Consider the following 27,452-nt stretch of genomic DNA (forward strand, 5'->3'; position numbering starts at 1 on the left):
AAGATCATTTGTCTAAGTATGAGGCTGGAAGATAGACTTAGAACTTTATTCCATTATCCAACGGCACCCAGTAGTGCCCCTTTTCTTTTGTGTGTGTGTGTGTGTGTGTGTGTTTCAAAAGTTTTCATTATGGAAAGTTCCAAATATATTCACAAGGATGGGGACTAGTATAATGGACCTTCCTTTATTTATCACCTACTTTCAATGTATGGCCAATCTTCTTTCATGCACACCTCAGTTTTCTTCTCCATACCTACAGTGTTTTGAAACAAATTTCAGACATCCTATTACCTCATCTGTAACTACTTGAATGTCTATCTTTCAAAGATAAATGTTCTTTAAAAAATAACCATAATACTATATCACACCTAAAAAGTTATTTCCTAATATGATCAATTATCTAGACTTGTTAAATTCCCTCAATTCTCTCTTTTTCAACTTTATAAACTATTGATTTGCTTGACTTAGGCACCAGTCAAGATCCTATGGTGCATTTAGGTGATATTTGTCTCTTAATTTATTAATTTATTTTTTTTCTTTAAATTATTTAAAAAATATAGTTGTTATGCCTTACTGTTCCCACACACATTATGACTTTTGTTGATTGTATTCATCACTATGAACTTACTTAACTTATTTTTATTCCCCCTGTATATTTTGTAAACAGCTTTGATCAGTTTAAGTGTCAGTTTTTTTTAACTGACTGACCTTGAATCAGATCATAGCATAAGGTGCCTGGATTTCTAAATTTGCACTCCACTATATCCCCTCCAAAATGTTTATCTCCTATCATAGGTACATGGGCCTGCTTTAGTCAGAACAGTAATCTGATTGGGAGTTAAAGGGGTGGTTGTGAACTTGGTTATAAAGTCCTTTCTTTCTAACAACCTTGTTATTGTGCAAGTGTCTCAGCCATCTTATTTGGTTGGTTATCAATCGTTGACATGTGATTTTATTTTTCAGATGGATACAGACATTTACAAGATTGTGGTGACCTGTGTTACAGTTATAAGTTGGTGAGAAAGGTGAGGGTGGATAGTGAAAAGAGAGATTATTCAGCTGGCTGTTCCAGCTGGGCCTCCCAGGAAGTAACATAGTTGAATAGAGATACAGGGCCTGATCCTCAGCTTGTCAATTGAGTTCCCACGGATGAAACTTGTAAGACTTGGGGATTTCTCAGTTAGAATCTCAATGTGTTAATTTATATGATAGGTCTATATAGGGTAAATGGTTAATAAACAAGAAGTTTCTTGGTGAACATGGAGAATAAATATAACTTGGAATACTATCTCATCTGGGCTGGCATAAGACTTGGAGAACTTTTCTTGCGTCTTCATGAGTTAGAATGCTTATCTCTGCCAAAATCTTATCTTTTCCTATCCTGGAGATATGTCCTCATTGTTTACTTCTTATATCCTTTTCAAGTTCTATGTCTAATATTTTCCTTTTGTTGTGAGTTATATTCTATAGCTTGCCATATTGTTTTAGTTTTCTACTTATTCCTGGTAGATGAAAGTATAAATGTTCTCCTCAGTATTATATTTAGAAATCATACTTTAGAAGAGCTTTTCATCAACCAATAGTTTCTCTTTTTTTTTTGAGGTAGGGTCTCACTGTAGCCCAGACTGGCCTTGAGCTCACAGAGATTTTCCTATCTCTGCCTCCCAAGTGCTGGGACTAAAGGTGTGTGCCATCATGCCTGGCTAGTCTCATTTTATATTGATTTTAGATTCATGTATTCCCATTTGGGAAGGTAGCACCCTTTTTGAGTTATTTATTCTTTTTTTTTTTTTTTTGGTTTTTCGAGGCAGGGTCTAACTCTGGCTCAGGCTGACCTGGAATTCACTATGTAGTCTCAGGGTGGCCTCGAACTCACGGCGATCCTCCTACCTCTGCCTCCCGAGTGCTGGGATTAAAGGTGTGCGCCACCACGCCCGGCTTTATTCTTAACATATATACATATATATACATACATCATTCCTGTAAAAAAACAAAGTTTGAGCTTTTATTTTTGATGCTAAAGTAAGGTTAATTGACCAAAATTGCTGAGGGAAGTGTTAACAATGAATAACATAGTACATACAAATACACCTTAGTGAAGCTAAAACTCATTGGCTGCTTTCTAGAATAACTTACCCTTGCATCTAACCACTATTACAGTGGATGTAGAGAACACTTTCAATATTCAACACCAACATCTGTGCTTGTTTTTCTACTATGCTGAGGTACCCTTTCTGTTGCCTTGGTGATGTGGACTGAATATGTTCCGTGCTTCCCCTGGGTCTGAGACCTCAGCTCACCAATTTTAATCAAGGGTGTCATTCTATATGTGCAAGCCTTTTCAGTTTCTAAACATTAGGTCATTCATGAAAACCAATTTGAGGATGTTGAGCATGCAGATATATTAGCTCCTTTTTGCACTATGCTTGACAGAAACTTGCTTATCCATGTCTTGAGAGTAGGAACATACAGAGAGCCTGTTATTTCTCATGCAGTGTGGCTTCTGAAAATTAATTCAGTGGTAAACCCAACCTACAAATCCTATGTTTTTGGCTGACTTTTATTCAGCCAAGGTTAATTGAGTTCAGTACATATCTATGTGAAATGGCACCAACATGAACAACACACAGTTAGCTCATACTCTTAAGGAACTCACAGTGAGTACAGAATTTATATTAAGTAAAATTGGGTAATGCTGGGCCCGGTGTGGTGGCACACACCTTTAATCCCAGCACTTGGGAGGCAGAGGTAGGAGGATCACAGAGAATTAGAGACTATCCTGAGACTATATAGTGAATTCCAGGTCAGCCTGAGCTAAAGTGAGACCCTACCTCAAAAAACAACAACAAAAAAAGGGTAATGGTGTGAGTCCAAAACTGCTTTATAAAGTCTGGAAATTTCTACTGCTTTTAAGTCACCAAAATTTGCAAATTACACATAAGTTAAATGTAAACATACCCATTAAATTGTACCCAATGTAAAGATTAAAAAAAAAAAAACATGAAAGTTTTGGAGCCATTATAATCCAGTGTCCAAATTTAATGGTTGTATATTGGCATAAGGGCTTGACCAGCCCTCTCCTAGCAGACAGTTAAAATTGGTTAATAGTGTGTTCCCTTAGCAGCTGTATTTCTCTCTCTCTCCTTTTGGTTTTTCACTCTAGTCTCAGGGTGGCCTCAAACTCACTGTGCTCCTCCTACCTATGCCTCCTGAGTTCTGGGATTAAAGGCGTGCACCACCATGCCTGGGCAGTTGTATTTTTCAATTTTTTTTTTAAATATTTAAGAGCAATAGACAGAGAGAGAAAGAGGCAGAGTGAGAGAGAGAATGGGCACACCAGGGCCTTCAGCCGCTGCAAACAAACTCCAGACTCGTGCGCCCCCTTGTGCATCTGGCTAATGTGGGTCCTGGGGAATCGAGCCTTGAACTGGGGTCCTTAGGCTTCACAGGCAAGTGCTTAACCGCTAAGCCATCTCTCCAGCCCTGTATTTTTCAATTTTTTTAAAAAAATATTGCCCAGTAGCTACATTTTTCTTAATTTTTTTTCATTACTAATGATTGAACCTAGGACTTTGTATATGCTAGGCAAGCTCTTTACCATGGTATTCCCAACCACTTTTTTATTTTGCCTGCCTGCCTCCCATTTTTTAAATTTTTTTTAAACTTTTTATTTATTTGAGAGCGACAGACAGAGAGAAAGAGGCAGAGTGAGAGGGAGAGGATGGGCGCACCAGGGCCTCCAGCCACTGCAAACGAACTCCAGATGCATGTGCCCCCTTGTGCATCTGGCTAACGTGGGTCCTGGGGAATGGAGCCTCGAACCGGGGTCCTTAGGCTTCACAGGCAAGTGCTTAACCACTAACCCATCCCTCCAGCCCTTTTTTAAATTTTTATTTCAAGGTAGGGTCTCACTTTAGCCCAGGCTGACATGGAACTCACTCTGTAGTTCCGGGCTGCTCTCAAATGCACAGTAATCTTCCTACCTCTGCCTCCTGAGTGCTGGGATTTAATGCATGTGGCACCATTTCTTGCATTCCATCCATCCACTATCATCCTCCTTTCCTTTCTCTCTTCTCTCCTTTTCTCCCTCCCTTCATTACCTCATTCCTTCTTTCTTTTCTGAGCTTTTGGAGGTAGGGGTCTCACTGTAGCCCAGGCTGACTCTGTAGTCCTAGGCTGGTCCTGAACTCACAGTGATCCTCCTACCTCTGCTTCCCAAATGCTGGCATTAAAGGCATGCACCGCCATGCCCAGCTTCTTTGTATTTTGAGATAGAGTTTCACTAGCTTATCAATTCACTTTGAAACCCAAACAGTCCTTGAACTTGTGATCCTTCTTCCTCATCCTCCCAAGAGCTGGGATTATGCCTTTATCACCATCTCCATCCCATTTTTCTCTTATGTCTTTATTATTTTTAACCCCAAACAAAAGCTACCAGGGGCTAGAGAGATGGCTTAGGAGTTAAGGTGCTTGCCTGTGAAGCCTAAGAACTCATGTTCAAATCTTCAGGTCCCACGTAAGCCACACGCCTAGTGATGCAAGTGCGTGTTGTCACACAAGGTGGCACATGCATCTGGAGTTTATTTGCAGTGGTTGAAGGCCCTGGTGTGCCCATGCTCTCTTTCTCTGCTTTCTTTCTTTCTTTCTTTCTTTCTTTCTTTCTTTCTTTCTTTCTTTCTTTCTTTCTTTCTTTCTTTCTTTCTTTCTTTCTCTCTCTCTCTCTCTCTCTCTCTCTCTCTCTCTCTCTCTCTCTCTCTCTCTCTCTCTCTCTCTCTCAAACAAAAAAAGAAAGAAAGAAAAGAAAAGAAAAAAGCAGCTTCACTTAACCCAGGACTAGTTATTAACATTTCCAAATTGAGGGATTTAGTATTCTTCCCAAAGTAAGTCATAAGACGTTTACCAAATAATGATTCTATGTAGTCAAGTTCCCCTCTATTCACACAGCAAGTGAGGTGTGGTATTTCTATGTATAGTACTAAGGAAGAAGATATAATAATGACAATTTGCTACATTTGCAGATATTTTATTATTATTATTTTGATTTTTCGAGGTAGGGTTTCACACTAGCCCAGGCTGACCTGGAACTCACTATGTAGTCTCCAGATGGCCTCGAACTCACAGTGAGCCTCCTACCTCTGCCTCCCAAGTGCTGTGATTAAAGGTATGCACCACCATGCCCGGCTATTTTTCATTTTCTGTTGGTTGTAGTAGTATGAATGTATCAATTATGTATTAAAAACATAAAATTAATACATGCTGAAACAAAACATGGTAAATATTTTAACGTTTCATATAGGTTTCTTTAATATTGAAAAGGTATAACTCTGGCTGGAGAGATGGCTTAGCAGTTAAGGTGCTTGTTTGTGAAGGCTAAGGACCCAGGCTCAATTCCCCAGTACACATGTAAGCCAGATGCACACAGTGGTGCATGTGTCTGGAGTTTGTCTACAGTGGCTAGAGAATATATCTTGCAAGACTTTTCAGGAAAATCAAAAGTGACTCCAATTTCTAAAGGAATATTTTACTAAAACTGATTTGTATTGAAAGAAAATAGTGAAAATGTATGCAGCATATGACAATATAACCATCACTTCTGAGGTCTCATGAAATCAGAAACTTTAAAAAAAATATTTATTTAGTGTTCTCTACATCCACTGTAACAAGCCAAGTGTATGCCTGCAACCTCAGCACTGGGGAGTCAGTGACAGGAGAATCTCTGTGACTTTAAGGCCAATGTGTTCTACATTTGCAAGCAAGTGCCTTTGACCATTGAGTAATCTTCCCAGCCCTTTGTTCTATATTTAAATTCCAGTTCAGCCAGGGCTACATGGTGAAACCCTTCCTCAAAAAAAAAATTTTAAGTAGGCTAGAGAGATGGATTAGTGGTTAAGGCACTTCCTTGTGAAGTTTAAGGACCCAGGTTCAATAATCCAGAACCCACATAAGCCAGGTGCACAAGGTGGCACATGCATTTGGAGTTCATTTGCAGTGACTAGAGACCCAGGTGCACACATTCTCTCTCTTTCTTTCTCCATCCCTCCTTCCCTCCCTCTCCCCTCTTTCTCAGATAAGTAAATAAATAAATATTTTTAAAAAGATTATGAGGCAGGTTTGTCTATGAAGCTAACTTCTTAGTGAATATAGTTTATTGTAAAAAGAAATAAGGAAGATAACTCAGTGAATTTCTTCTAGTAGTATTTATTATGAACAGGTCATTAATCTTAGATGATAGTGAATTCTAGGCCAGTCTTGGCTACATAGTGAAATACAAAAAATCAGGTCAAAGGGAAGAAATTAGTCTTTGTCTCTTAGAGTCAAAATGAAAGAATTCCAAATTTTATCCTTGAATACTCTGAGAAATAAAAATACATAATAAAATAATTTCTACTTAAATCCTAATTACAAAGCATGACATGGCTCATTAATGTTCAGTTCTAAATTGGTTTTGTTGGTAGTTAGTATGTTTGTGAAACACAGAAAACAGAAATAGGACAAGAACTGATGCTTCAAGTAGATGAAAGGACTTGATTAGAGGAAAGAAGGGAAAGAGGTTTTACCATTAAAAATGATCACTTGAGCCAGGTGTGGTGGCACACACCTTTAATCCCAGCTCTGGGGAGGCAGAGGTAGGAGGGTTGCTGTGAGCTTGAGGCCACCCTGAGACTACATAGTGAATTCCAGGTCAGCCTGGGCTACAGTGAGACCCTACCTCAAAAAAAAAAAAAAAAATCCTGCTGGGCATGGTGGCACACATCTTTAATTCCAGTACTTGGAGGCAGAGGTAGGAATATCACCATGAATTCAAGGCCACCCTGAGACTACATAGTGAGTTTCAGGCCAGCCTGTACTAGAGTGAAACCCTACCTCGAAAAACAACAACAAAAACTTTATTTGAGAGAAGGGCAGATAGAGAATGGGCATGCCAGGGCCTCTAGCCACTGCAAACGAACTCTAGGTGCATATATCACCTTCAATATCTGGCTTACATTGGTTCTGAGGAATCAAATCTAGGTCCTTAGGCCTTGTAGGAAAGTGCCTTAATTGCTAAGTCATCTCTCCAGGCCCTATAGCTGACTTCTTAATATCATCATGTTCTAAATTGCCTTTGCTTTATTTATTTATTTATTTTTCGAGGGAGGGTCTCATATTAGTCCAGGCTAACATGGAACTCACTCAGTAGTCTCAGGCTGGCCTGGAACTCACAGAAATCCTTCTACCTCTGTCTCCCAAGTGCTAGGATTAAAGGCATGTGCCACCATGCCTGCCTTGGCTTTTCTTTTAAACAAAAATAAAAGGTGGAAAAAATGCTATCAAACCACCCAAACACTTTTTTGGTGTGGTGTGAGAACATGTGTGCATGCATGTTTGTATGTGTGTGGGTGCATATGTGTGTGTCAGAGGTTGATGTTAGGTGTCTTCCTTAACTGCTTACCACCTCATTTTTTTGGGACAAGGCCTCGTGCTGAACCTGGAGCTCACCGATTCAGCTAGATTAGCCCTAGGAAAGCTGCCTGTCTCCGCTTCCAGAGGTGGGATTATGGGCGTGCGTCACTATGCTGGCATTTTACGTGGGTATTGGGAATCCAAATTGAGCTCATCATGCTTTACCCACTGTGCCATCTCCTCAGTCCCTACCCAAACATTTTACAGATTGTTTCCCCTTTCCCCATGCCCCTTGGACCCGTTTAGGATTCCCTGAAATTCTCTTCCTCACTGGTCTCCTGAGGGCTGAGATCACAGGTATGCACCACCACATCCAGTTCTTCAAATATTTTTTTTTCTGTTGTTAGTGGTGTTTTGAGGTAGGGTAGGACTTAATTGTAGCCCAGGTTGACCTGGAATTCACTATGTAGTCTCAGGGTGGCTTTGAATTCATGGCAATCCTCCTATCTCTGCCTCCTGAGGTGCTGGGATTAAAGGTGTTTGCCACTATGCCTGGCACTTCTTCAACTATTTTAATTTTAATCCATGTGTGAATATGGGCAACAATAAATGACAGAGCATAAATTATTCCCCTCCATTTCACTGCAAGTATTTAGAATCTCATCATAGGAAAAACACTTAGATTTAAAAGATACAAAGCTTTACTTTTTCTTAATTTTAATCATAAACTTGATTGCCAGTGATAACCATTAATTTTCATTTAATCTCCCATGGTGTAATTAAGCAATTTCTGGTTTTAACAACTATGCAAGCAAGACTTGATCTTTAGTAGGAAGTCATTGGTTCTAACTAAGCACTTGGAGAAAATGCTTTTTCTCCAAAGCTAAGTCTTACAAACAAATTTAGCAGGGGAAGCCATACTGGAGGGTCTTCTGAGATCTGGCAACCCATTTTTCTTTTTACTATTTCTGTTTGGAAAACAGGACACTTTTTGTCTTTGTCTTCAACGACAGGGTTGCATTATGCTGATGCCCTGAGGCTTGGGAACATGCAAACTAGTAAGATGATTGCCTAATGAAACTGCATGTTGGTTTTGGCCATGTCTCTTAACAGTCCTTGAGTCTTTAAATTAGGAAATATTTTGATGGTGTGGGGGAATCAGCTCAGGGTCTCCACCGGGGCCTCACATATGCTAGCAAATATACCATCACTGAGATTCATATCCAGCACCAAGGCAACTTTATTGAGATAGAATGTTATGTAGCTCAAGGTAACCTTGATCTTTCAAGCCTTCTGCCTCCAAAGTGCTGAGATTACAGCCTGGAGCCACCTCACTCATCCTGTGGCAGATTTCAAAAGCAGTGTGTGTGTGTGTGTGTCTACTTTTGCTTCCTCATCCATTAGGGGCATAAAATGTCTTTTTGCATACTGGCATTTTAAAAATTGTCTCCTCACGATCTGAAGATTTTGAAGTTCTTAGCCTGGATAATGTTTTTATCAGTTCAAATGCAGCTCCATTCAAAATTAATTTTTTTTAAATTTTTTTATTTGAGAGCGACAGACACAGAGAGAAAGACAGATAGAGGAAGAGAGAGAGAATGGGCGCGCCAGGGCTTCTAGCCTCTGCAAACGAACTCCAGACGTGTGCGCCCCCTTGTGCATCTGGCTAACGTGGGACCTGGGGAACCGAGCCTCGAACCGGGGTCCTTAGGCTTCACAGGCAAGCGCTTAACCGCTAAGCCATCTCTCCAGCCCCAAAATTAATTTTTAAAGCTAAAATTCTCTTCACTTACACATCTGGTCTGGTTTGGTCAGGGTAAATCTTTTGGTCCTACAGATTATGGACAGCTTGCTTGGAGTTCATTTATTCAGAATTAGAACATATCCTTTTTTTTTTTTTTTACCAAGTATGTATCTCTTTTGTTTTTTTGGGGGGTGGTTTTTTTGAGGTAGGGCCTTCCAGCCCAGGCTGACCTGGAACTCACTTTGTAGCTTCAGGCTTGCCTGGAACTCATGGTGATTCTTCTACCTCAGGCCAGGATTAAAGGTGAGTGCCATCACACCTGGGCCTTCTTTCTTTGTTGTTTTGGTTTTGTTTTTTCAAAATAGGGTCTCACTCTAGCCTAGGCTGACCTGGAATTTGCTCTGTTCTCTCAGGGTGGCCTTGAACTCATGGTGCTCCTACTACCTTTGCCTCCCCCCAAGTGCTGGGATTAAAGGCGTGCTCCATCATGCCCGGCTTGGGCCTTCTTTTTTTTTGGGGGGGGCTTCTTTTTAAAAAAAATATTGTTACTTATTTTCAAGCAGAGAGAGGGAGAGAATATGAATGGAACTGATTTGTGGAATGAATGTGGAAGGATTTGAAACCTTGGCCTAAAAAATACCTTGAAGTGCTGTAAGTACAGCTTGATGGACTATTCTGGTCAGAGCTGAAAGACCTAAGTGCAGTAAGATTTGTGGACTGTGAGGTTTGGCTTAACAGGTTGAGAAAGAACTTTCTTGAACTAAGGTAGAAGCAGTTCAGGTGAGTGGCTTGCTATGTTCTGCCTGCCCTGAGAATTTATATGGGGTTGCATTGACTGGTATGAACACATGGATATAGCACAGAAAGAAGTGACATTTTCAGGCCCAAATTGCTGCAGGGTCATCTGCAATTATTTGAGATATTACAGCTGTTGAAATTGGGCCAGCTGATCTGCATTAGGACAGCAGGAAGAACACAGACTCTTTTTGAAAGTAAGGGACCTAAATGTTGAAGGAGTGTCTTGCTCTTCAAAGATGGCTTTACTTCCCACTGGATGTTCAGTTTGGTAACCTACCTAGTATTATGTAGTATAGCAGATATAGGAAGGAAATAGTCATTGGATATGCAATACAGCTTTGTTTTTTGGAAATGGACTTGGGCAGAGTAAAGCAGGCTTGTTGAAGGAGCTGTGTGGAGGCCTGAAGGAACCATGAGGATGAACTGTGGGTTGCAGTGGAAACCCCATGGAGATGCCAGGACCATGGCATGATTCCAAGGAGAGCTGCTGGCTAGAGATTCATCATTCCCCAATCTGTGAGGAGCCCAGCTGGCGGAGTGAATTAGAACTTAAGATTTATCACTGGTTAGAATTACCATATTTGACAACTTGTCACTGGTTAGAGTTGTCAGACTTGGAATTACAGATGTTTGATGTTTGCCCTGTTTTTTTTTTTTAATCTTGTTCAATTTTCTTTTGCTTGTCCAATGTCATCTTTTGCAGTGTGAATGTTTATTCTGTGCCATTCTATTTTTGGTGTTATTATGGCTCAGTTAAGAGGCCTTGGACTATGGGGATGTTAAATAGAATTGGGATTAAAAAAAAACATGAGGACTTTTAAACTCATTCTGAATGCATTGCATATCCTGTATGGTTATCAGTGTATGGAGCCAGGGGTGGGTGGGATATGATGGTTTGATTCAGGTGTGCCCCAAATACTGGGCCCCTAGCTGATGACAATTTTGGAATTGGAACCTTGTTGGAGGTGTGTTGTTGAGGGCAGGCTTATGGGTGTTAAAGCCAGCTTCTTCTTGCCAGTGTTTGGCATACTCTCCTGCCTCTGTTGTCCACCTGATGTTGGCCAGGAGGTGATGTCTAGCCTCTACTCATTTCATGGTTTATTCTGTCATCATGGATCTTCCCCTGGAATCAGTAAGCCAAGATAAACCCTTTTCTCCCATTAGCTGCTTTTGTTCATGTGCCTTGTGTCAGCAACTTGAAGCTAACTGAAACACTGGGGTGTGTGGTGGCCCACACTTGTAATCCCAGCACTCAATAGATTGAGATGGAGGTTCTCTCCAAGTCCAGCCAAGCTATGTAGGGAGATCCTGTCTTATAAAGGAGGTAATCAGAGTAGAGTATAATGTGCCTTGGGCAGGCCTAATGGTTACTTTAAAGGTAGTTGGGGGAGAATATTAGTGAATGTTAATGATGAGCAGTTTGGGTTCAGTTTTAATTTAAGGGGAAGATCTAAGATTACTATATATTTCTGCAAATAACCATGATTTAATTTATTTTTTATGAGTGATAGGGACAGAGAATTGGCATGCCAGGGCCTCCAGCCACTGTGATCGAACTGCTAATGTGTGCGCCACCTTGTGCGTCTGGCTTATGTGGGATCTGGAAAGTCAAACATAGTTCCTTAGGCTTTCCAGGCAAGTGCCTTAACCACTAAGCCATTTCCAGCCCTGATTTCTTTCTTCCTTTCTTCTTTTTTTCATATTTATTTGCAAGGAGAGAGAGTAGATAGAAAGATAATGGGTGTACCAGGGCCTCTAGCCACTGCAAATGAACTCCAGATGCATGAGCTCCCTTGTACATCTGGTTTATGTGGATACTAGGGAATTGAACCCAGGTCCTTTGGCTTTGCAGGCAGTTGCCTTAACTGCTAAGCCATCTCTCCAGGCCCCTCTTTCTTTCTTTACTTATTTTGAGGTAGGGTCTTTATCCCAGGCTGACCTAGAACTCACTCTGTAGTCCCAGGTTGGCCTCAAACTCCCAGTAGTTCTCTTACCTCTGCCTCTCTACTGCGGGGATTAAAAGCCTGCTACAGTGGTTTAATTTTGAGAAAGAGGATCCAGTGATTGAACTCATGTAAGATGGCTTGGGGCCTGCTAAATTAGTCAGGTTTCAATTACCATTTAAGACAACCCAAAATAAACTTTTGGAAGAAATCTTTAAGCTGTTTCCCGTTCCCGTGTAACCCTGAGGATCTCTCATATGTCTGGAATGTTTTAGACCTATGCTGTGCAATAGTCACGGAGCTCTGTGTGGGTACTGAGCACTTGAAATGTGACAAGTCTGAATTAAGATGTGTTATAATTGTAAAATTTACACCACATTTCAAAGACTTACTAAAAAAGAATGTCAATTGTCCAAAATTTTCCTGTTGGTATGTTGAAATGACAGTATTTTAGATATATTGAGTTAAATAAAATATTATTTAAAGTGATTTCACATATGTGTTTTTTTTTAACTTTTGACTGGCTACTAAAATTTCTAAATTATATATGTGGCCCACATGTTTAATAGCTGGGCAGCAGATAATGAAAAGGCAATGCTTCTTGAATCTTCTTCCAAGACAACACTTTAGAGCCTGTAAGAGTTTTTCTTCCTCTCTGCTGATTCTTCCTCAAATGGTACTCTGCTGCTGTTTTTGATTCAGTATTTTTATTTATTTGAAAGTGAGTATGGGCACGGCAAGGTTTTCTGCCACTGAAAATGAAATCCAGATGCATGTGCCACTTTGTGGCTTGGTGTGGGTACTGGGGAATTGAACCCAGGTTGTTAGGCTTTGCAGGCAAGTACCTTAACCACTGAACCATCTCTTTAGCCCCAGATGAAACCTTGAAATAAATTGCTGACAAGGGTAAGAAACTGGATTGTTTTTTTTTTTTTTTTTTTCAGAGTAGGGTCTCATTCTAGCCCAGGCTGATCACCAGAGGCCTTGAACTCACTGTAATCTTCTTACTTCTGCTTCCCAAGTGCTGGGATTAAAGACGTGCACCACCAAGCCCAGCAAAAACAGAAAAAAATTAAATATATTGTTAGGGGCAGTGTGTCACACTTAAGAGGTTATTAGTGTATGCACACTGTACCACCACATGACTTGTTCTGTAGTAATTGCATCTGAGATCATAATTGGGTGCTTAATAATGAGGTTTTATGATTCTACAAAATTAATGTTTCACCTTAACTAGAAGTCCCAATGAAAACCAGAGTATTTTCTTTTTTTTCCCAAATTTTTATTAACAACTTCCATGATTATAAAAAATACTCCATGATAATACCCTCCCCCCCCCACTTTACCCTTTGAAACTCCATTCTCCATCATATCCCCTCCACATCTCAATCAGTCTCTCTTTTAATTTTGATGTTATAATCTTTTCCTCCTCTGATGGTCTTGGGCATGTAGTATCAGGCACTGTGAGGCCATGGATATCCAGGCCATTTTGTGTCTGGAGGGTGCACGTTGTATGGAGTCCTACCTTTCCTTTGGCTCTTACATTCTTTCCGCTACCTCTTCCGCAGTAAACCCTGAGCCTTGGAAGGTGTGATAGAGATATTGCAGTACTGAGCACTGCGGTCCAGCACCATGATACCTTCTGAGTCGTCCCAAGGTCACTGCCATCTGAAAAGAGAAGATTCTCTACCAAAAATGAGAGTAGCATTAATATAAGGGTATGAATATTAACAGAAGTACTTACTGGGCAGTTTGATAAGCATAGTATATGCATTTAGCCAGACAACAGCAGACGTTACACCCCTAGGGCTCATGATTACCCGTTTTATGTTTTCAGTATCAGGGATGTATTCCCTCCCATAGAGCAGGTCTCCAGTCCAATTAGAGGGCAGCTGGTTTCCACCATGATAGACATGCCACTATTGCACCCGTTGGCTCATTTGGTCTGGCTGGCCAAATATAAGGCTTGCAGTGTCCACTGTTCTTTTTTCGTTTTTCAGAGGATTTAAAACAAAGGTCTGACACTACTCTAAGGATCAATAATTTGAAGCTCAAAGTCTTCCTGAGGAAATTCTCTTTTGGGTGTGCTAAAGCAAATTAGCATCTTGAGGCCAATTGCAAAAGCTAAAAGTAGTTTCTTGCCCCATTAAGGCGTATGGATTTGACTTTTACTACATCACTGCCCAGATTTTATGGCACATCAATTCCAGGTATGTCATACATTTGAAAGCATAGGTAGATTTTGGGTAGCCAATGAAATTACCAAATGGTATGGTAATCCAACATGGATGGTTATGGCCTATACACCCAACATGAATACACACACACACACACACACACACACAAGTTATGTATGGTGCAACCACGAACCGGAACCTGGGAAAAAAGTCTCAGGATTTGTACAGGTAACCAAAAAGAAACAAAACTCATCCAGGCATGGTGGTGCACACCTTTAGTCCCAGCACTTGGGAGCCAGTGGTAGGAGTACTGCCATGAGTTTGAGGCCACCGTGAAACTACACAGTGATTCCAGATCAGCCTGCCCTAGAGATCCTCAAAAAAACAACAAAAAAAGCCAGGCGTGGTGGTGCATGCCTTTAATCCCAGCACTTGGGAGGCAGAAGTAGGAGGATCATCCTGAGTTCAAGGCCACCTTGAGACTACATAGTGAATTCCAGGTCAGCCTGAGCTGGAATGAGACACTACCTCGAAAAACCAAAATAAATAAATAAATAAATAAAATAAAATAAAGAGAAACAAAACCCCAGATGCAACTTAGGTAAATGAAACTGCCAGATGGCCAAAATAAGTTCTTCAAAGGAGATCTGTACACAGCTCATTTACACAGCAAGAACAAATAAATCACATGTGGTATATTTTTATCCAAGTTGTAACTGTGAGCTTAATTGGGAAACTAAGTGAAAATGGCATTACATTCTTCTGTGCCACCACACTAAATGCATTATCTCCACACTGAAGTACACAGCCAAATGGAAAATGTGTACACTGAGGGATTCCAAGAAATGAGCTCCCAAGAAAATTACTAAATTACTTAACCTTTTAAAATAATTTTCACTTTTTCTCTCAAGGAAAGAAATCAAGCTTCCTTTTAAGTCGGTTTCTTTACCACTTCCTTAATTGCTTGGTTGTGTATTTTGAGAAGGCAAACCCACTGCCATTGAGAGGCTTATTAGAGTATAATTCTACATTAGAAGTATAGGAAACAAGTCAGACGTGGTGGCGCAAGCCTTTAATCCCAGCATTCAGGAATCTGAGGTAGGAGGATCGCCATGACTTTGAGGCTACCCTGAGACTACATAGTGAGTGCCAGGTCAGCCTGAGCTAGAGTGAGACCTTGCCTCGAAAAAATCAAACAAAAGAAAAAAAAAAAGTATAGGAAACATCTGGGTTTGGCGCCATATGCCTGTAACCCCAACCCCATCACCCAGAAGACTGAGGCAGGAGGACTCCTAATTCCAGGCAAACCTGTGCTACATAGTAAGACCCTGGCCAATCTTTGCTACTCCCTCACCCTTGGCTGAAAAATAAAGGAAACAGAACTAAAAGTATTATTTTATTCACAAACTCACTACTAGAGATTTCACTTGCATATATCAGAAGCTAAAAAGACATGTTACATTTTAAATCAAAGATGTGGAACAAATTTTTAATGTTTATAATTTAGTATTTATCACATAAATATAATATTTATAAATACATCCTTTATTTGCAAAATTGTTATTATTAAAACAATCAGTTCCCACACGTTTAAATTCTACACAAGTGTGTTAAAGGAAAAAAAAAAAACCATCCTATTTGAAAACTTACAAGTAAACTTTAATGCATAATTTATACCAGTGCCACCAGATTAGAAAAGAAAAAAACGTACCACCGTGCTGAATATATCATTATTGCAAATAACAACAACACAGCCTAAGTGGTGTTCAAATACATGCTTTTGATTCCCTTCTCAGTCATTTTCAGAACCATTTGGAGGTAAGAAAACCAATGCATCACTGAAAACATGTCCAAATGCCCTAAGACGGTACACCCCATACATCATCACATGCATCTGGTTAGGAGTCAGTCCATTAAAAGTAACAGCCATGTCTGAACAACATCCTTCTACCACCTGGTTTGGGTGATTAGTCATTGCCTCTTTAATAGAAAGCCCAACAGATTTTGTATTAAACACATCTTTTCCATCAGCATCTTCTGCATTTTCTGCAAACACGCCAGCATATTTCAGGCAGACTGCTAGCTGCTTATCTTCAGATAACTTCCAAATCATCCCACCCTGTTCAGGGCACTTTTCAGGAACATTGAGAAGGCTGTTAAGTCTTTTCATTGATTCTATACTCAAGACAATTCCTCCTTCCACACTCACATATTCAAGTTCTCCAGATTTTATAGTGTGGCCCAGATAGAAAGGTTGTGATGGATCCTTTTTTAACAAAAAATACTTTAGGTTTTCAATAACAGCAAACGTAGTAGGGCGTGCAAGGAAGAACCAGTTGTACTGATCACTATATTTATCGAAGGCGTATTTGTAAGCTTTCCTCATCATCAGCCACATGTCATCCGTATCCATATTAATTGACTCAAACACCTTAACATTTTCAGAACTGAAGAACTCTGCTTTGTCACAGTGTTTAGTCCAAGTCTCCTTCACTGCAGCCCAAAGACTCACATCTTTGGGCTTTACTAGGATGATACAGTACACCCGAAAGCTCTTACTGAGCTCTAAGCGCTCATCCTCTGAAATTTTCAAAATATCTTCTTTGTTAGGTGCCTGTAGGTGGTGATGCTCATGGTGCATTCTGCTTCCGTGACCAATCCTAACATGTCCTAGCATAGTGATCAAAGCACAGAAAACACTTCCAAGCATCACACCTTTCAAAAATGAACTGCTTTCAGAGAGCATTTTTCCTATAAAGAAGAAAAAGACTCTTAAGAGTTATTCTGGTAATTTGATTTGATATTCCTTCTATATTTACATTTTGCTGGTAATTTTTTTTTTACAAGATTCAAGTCTGAACTTGAGTTAGTTGCATAGAGTAACAAATATTCAGAATCTATACCTTCTAATGGTGTCACAGTTTGGTATAAACTAGAACCTTACAGAAACTCCACGATGGAACAGAATTTTCTGTGTGCAGAAGGCCATTACGATAATTCAATGTTTAATTAACCAAGTGCTATATGGAAACATTGCCCTAGAAACCAATATTATAGATTTGTCTTTCTATAAGGAGTCATCTTTTGTTTGTTTGTTTGTTTTTTGAGGTAGGGTCTCACTTTAGCTCGGGCTGACCTGGAATTCACTATGTAGTCTCAGGGTGGCCTTGAACTCATGGTGATCCTCCTACCTCTGCCTCCCAAGTGCTGGGACTAAAGGTGTGCACCACCACACCCGGCCATTGTAGGATTTTTTTTTAAATTTTTATTAACATTTTCTATGATTATAAAATATATCCCATGGTAATTCCCTCCCTCCCCACCCCCACACTTTCCCATTTGAAATTCCATTCTCCATCATATTACCTCCCCATTACAATCATTGTAATTACATATATATAATATCATTGTAGGATTTTTGTATAACAAGTTTACACTATGTGATTAAGTATCTCTGATGATACAAACATATTTATTTTAAAATATTTTATTTTTATTTATTTGAGACAGACAGAAAGAGGCAGAGAGAGACAGAGAGACAGAGAGAGAGGGAGAGAGAGAGGGAGAGAGAGAGGGAATGGGTATGCCAGGGATTCCAGCCACTGCAAAAGAACTCCAGATGCACACACTGCCTTGTGAATCTGGCTTATATGGGTCCTGGGGAATTGAATGAACCTGGGTCCTTTGGCTTTGCACACAAGTGCCTTAATTGCTAAGCCATCTCTCTAGCCCTTTTAAAAGATATATTTTATTTTTATTTATTACATTTTTTAAGGTAAGAGAGATTGAGAACAAGGTAGAAGAGAAAGAGGAAAATATGTAGAGACTTTCTGGGTTTGAGCTCAGAGAAGCAGGCAGGCTCAGCAGTGAGGAACTTCGAGCAACTGCCATGATGGAATTTTAAATATTTTTATTTATTTATTTACAAGCAGAGAAAGACAATGGGCGCACCCGGGCCTCTAGCCACTGCAAATGAACTCCAGATGCATGTGCCACTTTGTGCATCTGGCTTTATGTGGTTACTGGGGAATCAAACCCGGGTCTTGAGGCTTTGCAGGCAAGTGCGTTAACCACTGCACCATCTCTCTGCCCCCCCCCCCACTTTTTTTGAGGTTGGGTCTTACTTTAGCCCAGGCTGACCTGGAATTCACTCTGTATTTCCAGGGTGGCCTAGAACTCATGGCAATACTACCTGTGCCTCCTGAGTGCTGAGATTAAAGACGTGTGTCACCACGCCCAGCTATGGTTTTCTTTATTATTATAATTGTTGGAGGCACACTATCACTCTTTAGCCGCAGCTGGCCTGGAACCTTGTGGTTCCCCTGCCTCATCCTCTCATGTGCTGGTATTCCGGGTTTGTAGTGCCATGCCTGGTTCCCCATGACTTTCTGCTTCAAAAATTTTTAACTATTTATTTGTGTATTTGCACACCTCAGGGTCTCTTGCTGCTGCCAGATACTTGGGCAAGTTTTTGCAGCTAGCTTTATGTAGGTGGCATCTGAATTGAACCGAGGCTGGAAGGCTTTGCAGGCATGTGCCTTCAACTGTTGAGCCATCTGTCCAGCACCACCCCATGGTTTTCTTACAAGGAAAATTGACTTTAACTGCTTGATACAATTTGTGTGTGGTGTGTGATAAGGGGAATTGGGAGAAGTGGGGTGGTGTTTTTCCCTTGTAACTCGTAGAACTTAGCAATATAACAGTTCCAAGAAGAAAAGGGAAGCAGTGGAAAAGCTCAGCCTAATAACAGAATTGCTAGGTGTACTTTAAAGTTAATTCTAATATCAGCTCATATTACACCATTTTCATTAATTTCTGGCAAATACAGGCAATTTTCTTGACTTCTGGCATATTATGTGTCAAGAGTTTTTCCTGACAGGAATAATTCTACTGGCAATAAAAAAAAAAAAATCGATCAAAACTCAAGAAGCCTGCAAATTTTACACAAACTCATTTGCACAAATGATTCCAAGATTTTCTTTTCCCCATTTAGGGAGTTAAAAAAAAAGTTAATACTGGGTGGGGAGATGGCTCAGCAGTTAAAGGCACTTCCACTGTCAAGCCAGATGCACAAATTGGCACATGCATCTAGAGTTTTTTGCAAGAGGCTGGGGTGCCCATTTTCTCTGTTTCTCGGTCTCTATGTCTCTCTCTTCACAAATAAATTTTAAAACGAATATTTATATGTTATACTGGGGTTCACATAATATTTTGTACAGAGCAGAATAGATACTTTAAAACAACACCTGCAAGGAAAAAATGCGCACCGAAACAAGGCAGAAACTCTCAGTGGTGAGGTGAACTTTGTTTTAGAAGGTGAAGGTGGATGGAGAGGATTGTGGAAAGGGGGAAAGGACGAAATGGACAATGGGATAACAGGGAGGACTTGATTATTTCCAGACCCCACTGAGGGGCCAAGGGGGCGCCTCTAAGAAGGCGATTCACTATCTCTCGCTCAGTTCTCCCCCAGAACCTGTCAGGGCATCCCACGTGAAGCATGCTGGGAATTGGCTAGGGCCCAGACCTTCCTGGGGGAGGGGAGGGGAAGCGGTTCCGGGTAGCGCTTGGACTGGGGGGTCTGGCCTTGGCACTCACCCACGTCTAGAAAGGCTCGGCGATAGGAAAGTGGAGTCGAGCAAGGCTTTCCTCTCACGTTCACCAGCCACTCGGTTAAGCTTCTCACCGGGCTGCTCTAGATGCAGGCGGTGTCCTCTCGTTGGTCTCAGTGAAGGTGGGGAGAGGCAGGAAGCTGGCTCCGGGAAGGCGGGGGTAGCGGGGCGGGGCCGGAGAGGTCCGGGCCCGGCGGAGATTGTCATTGGCGGGCTAGGACGCGGGGAGGCCCGCGCGCTCTCCGCGCACCGGCTCTCCTCGCCCCGCGCCGATCCTGAGAAGCGCGCCGTGCTGATGTCAGCTGCTGACACGTCCATACAGAACGAGGCCCCCGAAGAAGCGCGTGGGTACGACTCGCTCAAACCCTTCCCCTGTTCCTAGATAGGGAAACTTCCAGTGTGAGAATATGTGAAGAGATGAGTCGTTATCTCGCTAAAACACCGTAGGTTGTTTATACCCTTCTGACCAGAGGCCCGAGGCTAAAAATGCAAACCAGTTGGACGCTCGAATTTGGGAGCACAAGTTCACTGTGGGGATTGGAATGGGTTTTGAAGCCACACTGCCTGAAATCTACTCTTGAGTTTTGCCAAGCCATTGATATTCTGGGAAAGTTAACTTCACTATGCCTCGATTCCTCCTTTGGCAAATTTAGGGATATATCAGGGTGGTGCTTATCTCACGTACGACTATTAAGATCAATGTACAAAAAAATTTCCTTTAGCATAAGTTCAACTGTAGAGTAAGCATTTAGTAAATATTGATTCTCGCTATTCAATTCTATATTGCCAGCACTTAACCTAGGGCAAGCAGGCAATGGACAAATATTTGTTGAGTTAATAAATGTTAGAGTCGCATTAGGACCCAGACCCAGAAAGGATAAGTAACTTTTTTGTTTGTTCGAGGCAGTATCTCACTCTAGCCCAGGCTGACGTGGAACACACAGGCTTTGACTCCTATTTCTGCCTGCAGAGTGCTGGGATTAAATGCCTATACCATCGCACCTGGCTAAGGAACTTTTCTATGTCAGGTGTTTTATCACAAAGATGAAAAGTCTAACACATGTCTAAAAAACCAAGTTTTGCTGGGGCTGGAGATGTAGCTCAGTCTGTCGAATACTTGCTTAGCATTCACAAAGCCCTGGGTTTGATTGTCCAGCATGGCACCACAACGAGACACGGCGGCTTATCCGTGAAATCCTAGCATTCAGGAGGTGGATGCAGGAAGACCAGGAGTTGTCAAACCTATACTCAGCTATATAACAAGAGGCCAGCTTGGGCTACATGAGACTTTGTCTCAAACAATAATAATGACATGAAAACAAGTTTAGTTTTCTCTAGGAGTTGAAGACCAATGATGGAATTACTCTCAAATAAACCAGCAGAAAGGAATTTTTGCCACATCTGCAGTATGCTGAGTAAATATAGTCTCACAATATTTCTGTCCTATAATTTCATAGTTGAAAGGATTAGATCACTTAGCTGGGAGGAATGCTAGTTGCAGGCCAGGAATGGGAAGGGAAGGGAGTAAACAGTGAGTTAGTTAAAGAAGGAAACTCTGGGAATGGGGATGCTTTTAGACTCTAGCTCTAGAAATGTTACATGGATAATAGCTTTTTCTTTAATTTCAAAAGAAAATTTATTCATTGTTTATTTATTTGCACACAGAAAGAGACAGAAGAAAGAGTAAAAATGGGCACACCAGGGTCTCTAGCCACTCAAATGAACTTCTGATGTATGTGCCACTTTGTGCATCTGGCTTTATGTAGGTATTGAGGAGCCAAATCCAGGTTTTTAGGCTTTGCAGGCAGTTGCCTTGACCACTGAGCAATCTTTCCAGCCTGATAATTGCATTACATAAAGTGAATCTAACTATGTTCCTAGGTAAAACATAGCTTTCAAAATTTCTAAACCATGAAATAAAATGTTCCCTCTACCCACCGGTCCATCTCTGTGGGGGGAGGAGGTGCCTCTGGATACTCCTTTTCACCATGTGGCTCTTAAATAATCTTTCTATCCCTTATACTTCAGTGTTCCCTGAGTTTTAGAGGGCTCTTTTAATGTTAAGCTCTCAGAAGCCTCCAATTTTCTGTTTTGATGAGTTTTGAGTCTCTTCAGTATTTACCATTATTTCTCTGGAGAAGGTTCTCAAGTTAACAGTGAGAGCAGCACTCATTGAATCTGCCACTTCCCCTGTAATATCTCCTAGGACTTAGCAGATGTGATAGACATGACTTTACTTGTGCTAAGCAGTCAGCTTTCTTTTCCTTGGCATACTTATAGGTCTTGGGTCTCCCCAGTATTTTCTGGCATCTGTACAAAGCAAATTCTCTAATCAAGTGTGAGAGCAGCATGGACCAAAGGGGTTAAGCATATACACTTAGAAGACATTTTTAGAAACATTTTTTTTTATTTATTAGAGAGAGGGAGAGAGAGAGATAGAAGGAGAATGGACACTTCAGGGCCTCTAGCCACTGCAAACAAACTCCAGATGCATGCACCACTATGTGCATCTGGCTTATGTAGGACCTGGAGAATCAAACCTGGGTCCTTAGGCTTCTCAGACATGTACCTTAACCACTAAGCCATCTCTCCATCCCCCAACATTTTGACAGGCATATATATCCTCTCATTTTTTTTTCTTTTTATTTTTGAGGTAGGATCTTGTTCTAGTTCAGGTTGACCTGGAATTCACTATGTAGTCTCAGGCTGGCTTTGAACTAACGGTGATCCTCCTACATCTGCTTCCCAAGTTCTGGGATTAAAGGCTTGCACCACCATGACAAGCCCATATACTCTCATTTTAGCCTACAAACAGTGGAAGCTTCCCTTTAGGGTCTATGACCTTCCAAGCCATAGGCTTCTGACTTGGTTCTCAGTGCCTGGTATGAATGCTATCCCACTGAGCAGTTCTCATATCCAGTCAGAGAACAGTTGATTACTCCCATAACCTATATACCACTATTGCACATGTGTGTACATCTTACCTGACTAGTTTATTTTGTAGATTGTAGGGTTCTTGCTTGTTAATGCTATTGGTGTCCATAATCCGCCAGCAGCTCGCATAGCACTTTCTAGCCCTATGATGGTTAGCCAGCAGGAAGCTGACTTCCTTCTCAGTGCCAGCATGATCTCTCATTGTCGTATAAGCACAGCCTGTGTTGTCTTCAACAATAGGGTCTTACCATTTAGCTCTGGCAGGTAACCAAGTACTTTGGCAATGTCCTACATTGTTTTGGGGCTTCATAAGCATTCCTGACTAACAGCTCACTGAGGGGGTGGGGGTGGATAACCCAGTTCTGAACTGGGATTTACAAACAAGAGCCTATGGTTTTAGGGTTAAATTTTCTCTACCCACTACAAGGTACTTCTGTCAGGACAAATCTCCCCCTTTTATTAAAAGTTATCTTTTAATTAGCTAGTCATGAAGAAGATTTCTATGGTATTGATTTATACTATCCTCAGTTTTGTGTGTTTCCCCCTCCAACTTTCCCTTACCCCAGTTGCCCCCAAGATCTGTCTACCCTCTGTATTCTATTCCTTCACTTGCCTATCAAGTATGTACTTCTCTCATCCCTCTCTGCTTCCCATATCTGCAAACCTCATTCTAGTTTCTTGCCAATACTACTGATGCTTACTACAGCTTACAGACAAATCATGCTAGGAACCACATATAAGTGAGAACATATGGCATTAATGTGTCTTTCTGAGCCTGCATAACCTCACTTAGTATGATTTTTTTCAAGTCCATCCATTTTCCTGCAAATTTAATTTTCATTACTGCTGAGTGGAATTCTATTGTGTATATGTGCCACATCTTCATTATCCATTGTCAGCTGATGGGCATCTGGGCTGATACCAGTTCCTAGCTGTTGTGAATAGAACAGCAACAAATGTGGCTGAGCAAGTATCTCTGAAGTAAAGAGTAGTCTTGCTGGGCGTGGTGGCACATGCCTTTAATCCCAGCACTTGGGAGGGAGAGGTAGGAGGATCGCCATGAGTTTGAGGCCACCCTGAGATTACATAGTGAATTCCAGGTAACCCTGGGCTAGAAAGAGACCCTACCTCAAACTCCCCCCACCAAAAACAAACAAACAAACAAACAAAAAAGAGTAGAGTCTTGGGCTGGAGAGATGGCTTAGTGGTTAAGGATCTTGCAGGCAAAGCCGAAGGACCCAGGTTCAATTTCCCAGTACCCACTTAAAACCAGAGGCACATGCATCTGGTGTTTGTTTGCAGTGGCTAGAGGCCATGGCATGCCCATTCCCTATTTGCCTCTCTCTCAAACAAACAAATAAATAAATAAAATATTTAGAGAAAAAAAGAGTAGAAACATTAGGGTATATGCTTAGGAGTGGTATACCTGGATGAAATGGTAGATGGATTTTTAGACTTTTGCGGAGGGGGGGATTTCGAGGGTAGGGTCTTGCTCTAGCCTAGGCTGACTTGGAATTCCCTATGTAGTCTCAGGGTAGATTCAAACTCATTGTAATCCACCTACCTTTGCCTCCCAAGTACTGAGATTAAAGAAAGGTGTGTGCCTCCATGCCCAGCGTATTTTTAGACTTTTGAGGAACCTCTATACTGATTTCTATAGTGGATGTATAAGTTTTTACTCTCACCAACAGTGGAAGAGAAAGAACTAGGAATTATTATTTTTGTTTTTGTTTATTTTTTCAAGGTAGCGTCTCTATCTAGCCCAGGCTGACTGGGATTTTACTATGTAGTCTCAGGCTAGCCTTGAACGCACAGAAATCCTCTACCCTCTGCCTCCTGAGTGCTGGAATTAAAGACATGCGCCACCACACATGACAGAACTAGGAATTTTGACTGCCATATCAGAAAAGCTGGAAGAGTGGCTGGAGAAATGGCTTAGCAGTTAAGGTGCTTGTCTGTGAAACCTAAGGATCCAGGTTCAGTTCCCCAGGACCCACGTAAGCCAGATGCACAAAGTGGTACATGCTTCTGGAGTTCATTTACAGTGGCTGGAGGCCCTGATATGCCCATTCTCTCCCTCTCCCTCTCCCTCTCCCTCTCCCTCTCCCTCTCCCTCTCCCTCTCCCTCTCCCTCTCCCTCTCCCTCTCCCTCTCCCTCTCCCTCTCCCTCTCCCTCTCCCTCTCCCTCTCCCTCTCCCTCTCTCTCTCTCTCTCTCTCTCTATATATATATATATATATATATGTATGTATGTATGTATGTATGTATGTATGTATGTATGTATATCTGCCTCTCTTTCTCTCTCTCTCTCTGATAAATTTTTTTAAAGAAAAGAAAAGCTAGTAGAAGATATCTGAGCCTCCAAAGTCATTAGAAGAAATTCGATGAGATTTACGATGTCTATCCAGTTCACTGATTTTTTTTTTTTTTTGAGGTAGGGTTTCACTGTAGCCCAGGCTGACTTGGAAGTCAAATTCACTATGTAGCTGATCCAGACTCAGAGCTTGTTTGGAGGTTTTAGCAGGGGAGTGCAGCTACTTGTATACCCTTGACCAAAGACCGGGGAAGGTTGTCTTCTTTGACAGAGTATGATGCTTTGGGAGGGACACACATAGAGTGAGGGAGGAAGGAGATACCCACCAAATCAACCCTGGCAGTCAATGGGGTGACAAATCGCCCTCACATCCTGATGCTGGCTTTAAAATCCTGATTCCCCTGCTGTGATTAAGAGGTTTGTACCACCATAGTCAGCTTTCAGCACCGTTTTAAAGGAATTAGCATTATTATAGGAGTTTTTCATGGCAAAAACTGCTTTATTGGTGAAAGTTAGTACAAGTCAGTAAGTATTGATTCCCAACAGAGAGTTCAGTTATTTGTCCAAAGACTGGTCCATGGAATGCTGAATGAAACTGAACTCAGGGATGACAGGGAGGAGCTAAAGTCACTCCTGCCTCTTGGGAAATGAACCCATAGCCAACTGATATATAGTATATGCTGTTCTACCAAGTATAAGAACCATGATGGATCTATGCAGGAGGACACCGGGATTCTATCATCTTCATGAAATAGCTTTTGTTTCTCTGGAACTTTACTTTTTAATTGTTTTTTTGAGGTAGGGTCTTGCTCTAGCCCAGGCTGACCTGGAATTCACTCAGTAGTCTCAGGGTGTCCTTGAATTCATGGTGATCCTCCTACTTCTGGCTCCCAAGTGATGGGATTAAAGGAGTGCTCACTAAATTAAGTTGCCCTGCGGGAACTTTATTTTAATATGCCTGCAAGCAACAGAGCTGATGGTGTTCTGTGCAATCTGACCAAGAGCTGGCAGATTCCACATGATACTGGCTCAGATACCATCTCCAAATCACAACAAACAAATGATCTCATTATAGGATTTTGTTTCTCTACTCTGAATAGATATTGGTTTAGTAATAGGAAACTCTAAATAGATATGATACCTCAAATATTCTAAAAAGAATATAACAGGAAACAAAGATAAGCAAAAAAAAGCTAGTCGATGGAAATAAGCTATAAGGAAATCTTATGGGCATGGGTCTAGGTAACATTCACTGATAGTAATGAAGATTGATTGTAATTGTGACTCTGAGTTGTGAATCTTTTCAAAGAAATTCATTTTTTAATTTTTTTATTGACAACTTCCATAATTATAGACAATAAACCATGGTTATTCCCCCCACTTTCCCTTTGCAACTACACTCTTTATCATATCCCTTCCCCCTTTCAATCATTCTGTCTTTTATTTTGATGTCATCATCTTTTCCTCCTATTATGAGGGTCTTGTGTAGGTAGTATCAGGCACTGCAAGGTCTTAGATACCCAGGACATTTTGTGTCTGGAGGAACATGTGGTAAGGAGTCCTACCTTTCCTTTTGCTCTTACTTTCTTTCTGCCACCTCTTCCACAATGGACCCTGAGCCTTGGCAGGTGTGATAGAGATGTTTCAGTGTTGAATACTCCTCTGTCACTTCTTTTCAGCACTGTGGTGCTTTTTGAGTCATCCCAAGGTCACCACCATCTGAAAAGAGAAGCTTCTCTAACCAAAAGGAGAGTAGCATTAATACATGGGTAATTAATTAATTAATTAATTAATTAATACATTAAGAGAAGTGATTAGTGGACAGTTTGGTGAGCATAGTATATATAATTAACCAAACATGGGTAGATGTTACACCACTAGGGTGTACTTCCCCCATTATAGGTTTTCAATATCAGGCATGTATTCCCTCCAGTGGAGTGGGCCTCCAATCCAATTAGAGAGCAGTTGGTTTCCCCCATAACAGACGTGCCACTGTTGCACCTGTTCGCTCATTTGGCCTGTCTGGCTAAACTTAAGGCTTGCAGTATCCACTGTTATTTATCTCCACTGGTGATTTCTTTCTCTCCCATGGAACTGCATGTAGCATAGCTATTTCCAGCTTTCTATCAGCTGATCTACTCAGACGAGGTTTTTAGCTCAGCTCCAACAGGAGTTCTCAGTGACCTTGCAGCCCAAAAATGTGGAGTCTTCAGCAATAGGATCTTACCATTTATTCCTGGTGGGAAACCAAGAGCCTTGACAATGGCCTGTAATGTTTTGGCAACATCAGGGACCTCCCTGGCCAACAACTCACTGGAAGGTATCCTGTCCTTGACACCAAAAATTTTCTAGGAATAATCTGTGAATTCTAGGTCTGCCATTATACAAAAAAGTACGTTTCCATGTGACTTATTTATACCTTCTTAGATTTTTTTGTTTTGTTTTTATTGACAATGTCCATAATTGTAAACAATATCCCATGGTAATTCCCTCCCTCCCCTCACTTTCCCCTTTGAAACTCCACTCTACATCATAACCCTTCCCCTTCTCA

At 41.2% G+C, this 27,452-nt stretch overlaps 1 protein-coding gene and 1 pseudogene across 1 annotated transcript; both read right to left on the minus strand.

Annotated features, from left to right (window-relative positions):
• Positions 1-15,428: 15,428 nt before the first annotated feature.
• Positions 15,429-19,807, minus strand: C1galt1c1 (C1GALT1 specific chaperone 1). The gene is made up of 2 exons (XM_004653928.3): positions 19,641-19,807; positions 15,429-16,796 (listed from the first exon to the last, which is right to left on the minus strand). Exon 2 carries the CDS (start codon positions 16,789-16,791, stop codon positions 15,838-15,840), a length of 954 nt encoding a protein of 317 aa, XP_004653985.1. The 5' UTR covers positions 16,792-16,796; positions 19,641-19,807; the 3' UTR covers positions 15,429-15,837.
• A 5,721-nt stretch (positions 19,808-25,528) lies between these two features.
• On the minus strand, positions 25,529-25,921 carry LOC123456678 (annotated as a pseudogene).
• Between the last annotated feature and the right edge of the window lie 1,531 nt (positions 25,922-27,452).

This window comes from Jaculus jaculus, chromosome X (assembly GCF_020740685.1).
Source record: "Jaculus jaculus isolate mJacJac1 chromosome X, mJacJac1.mat.Y.cur, whole genome shotgun sequence".
Classification (NCBI taxonomy): domain Eukaryota; kingdom Metazoa; phylum Chordata; class Mammalia; order Rodentia; family Dipodidae; genus Jaculus; species Jaculus jaculus.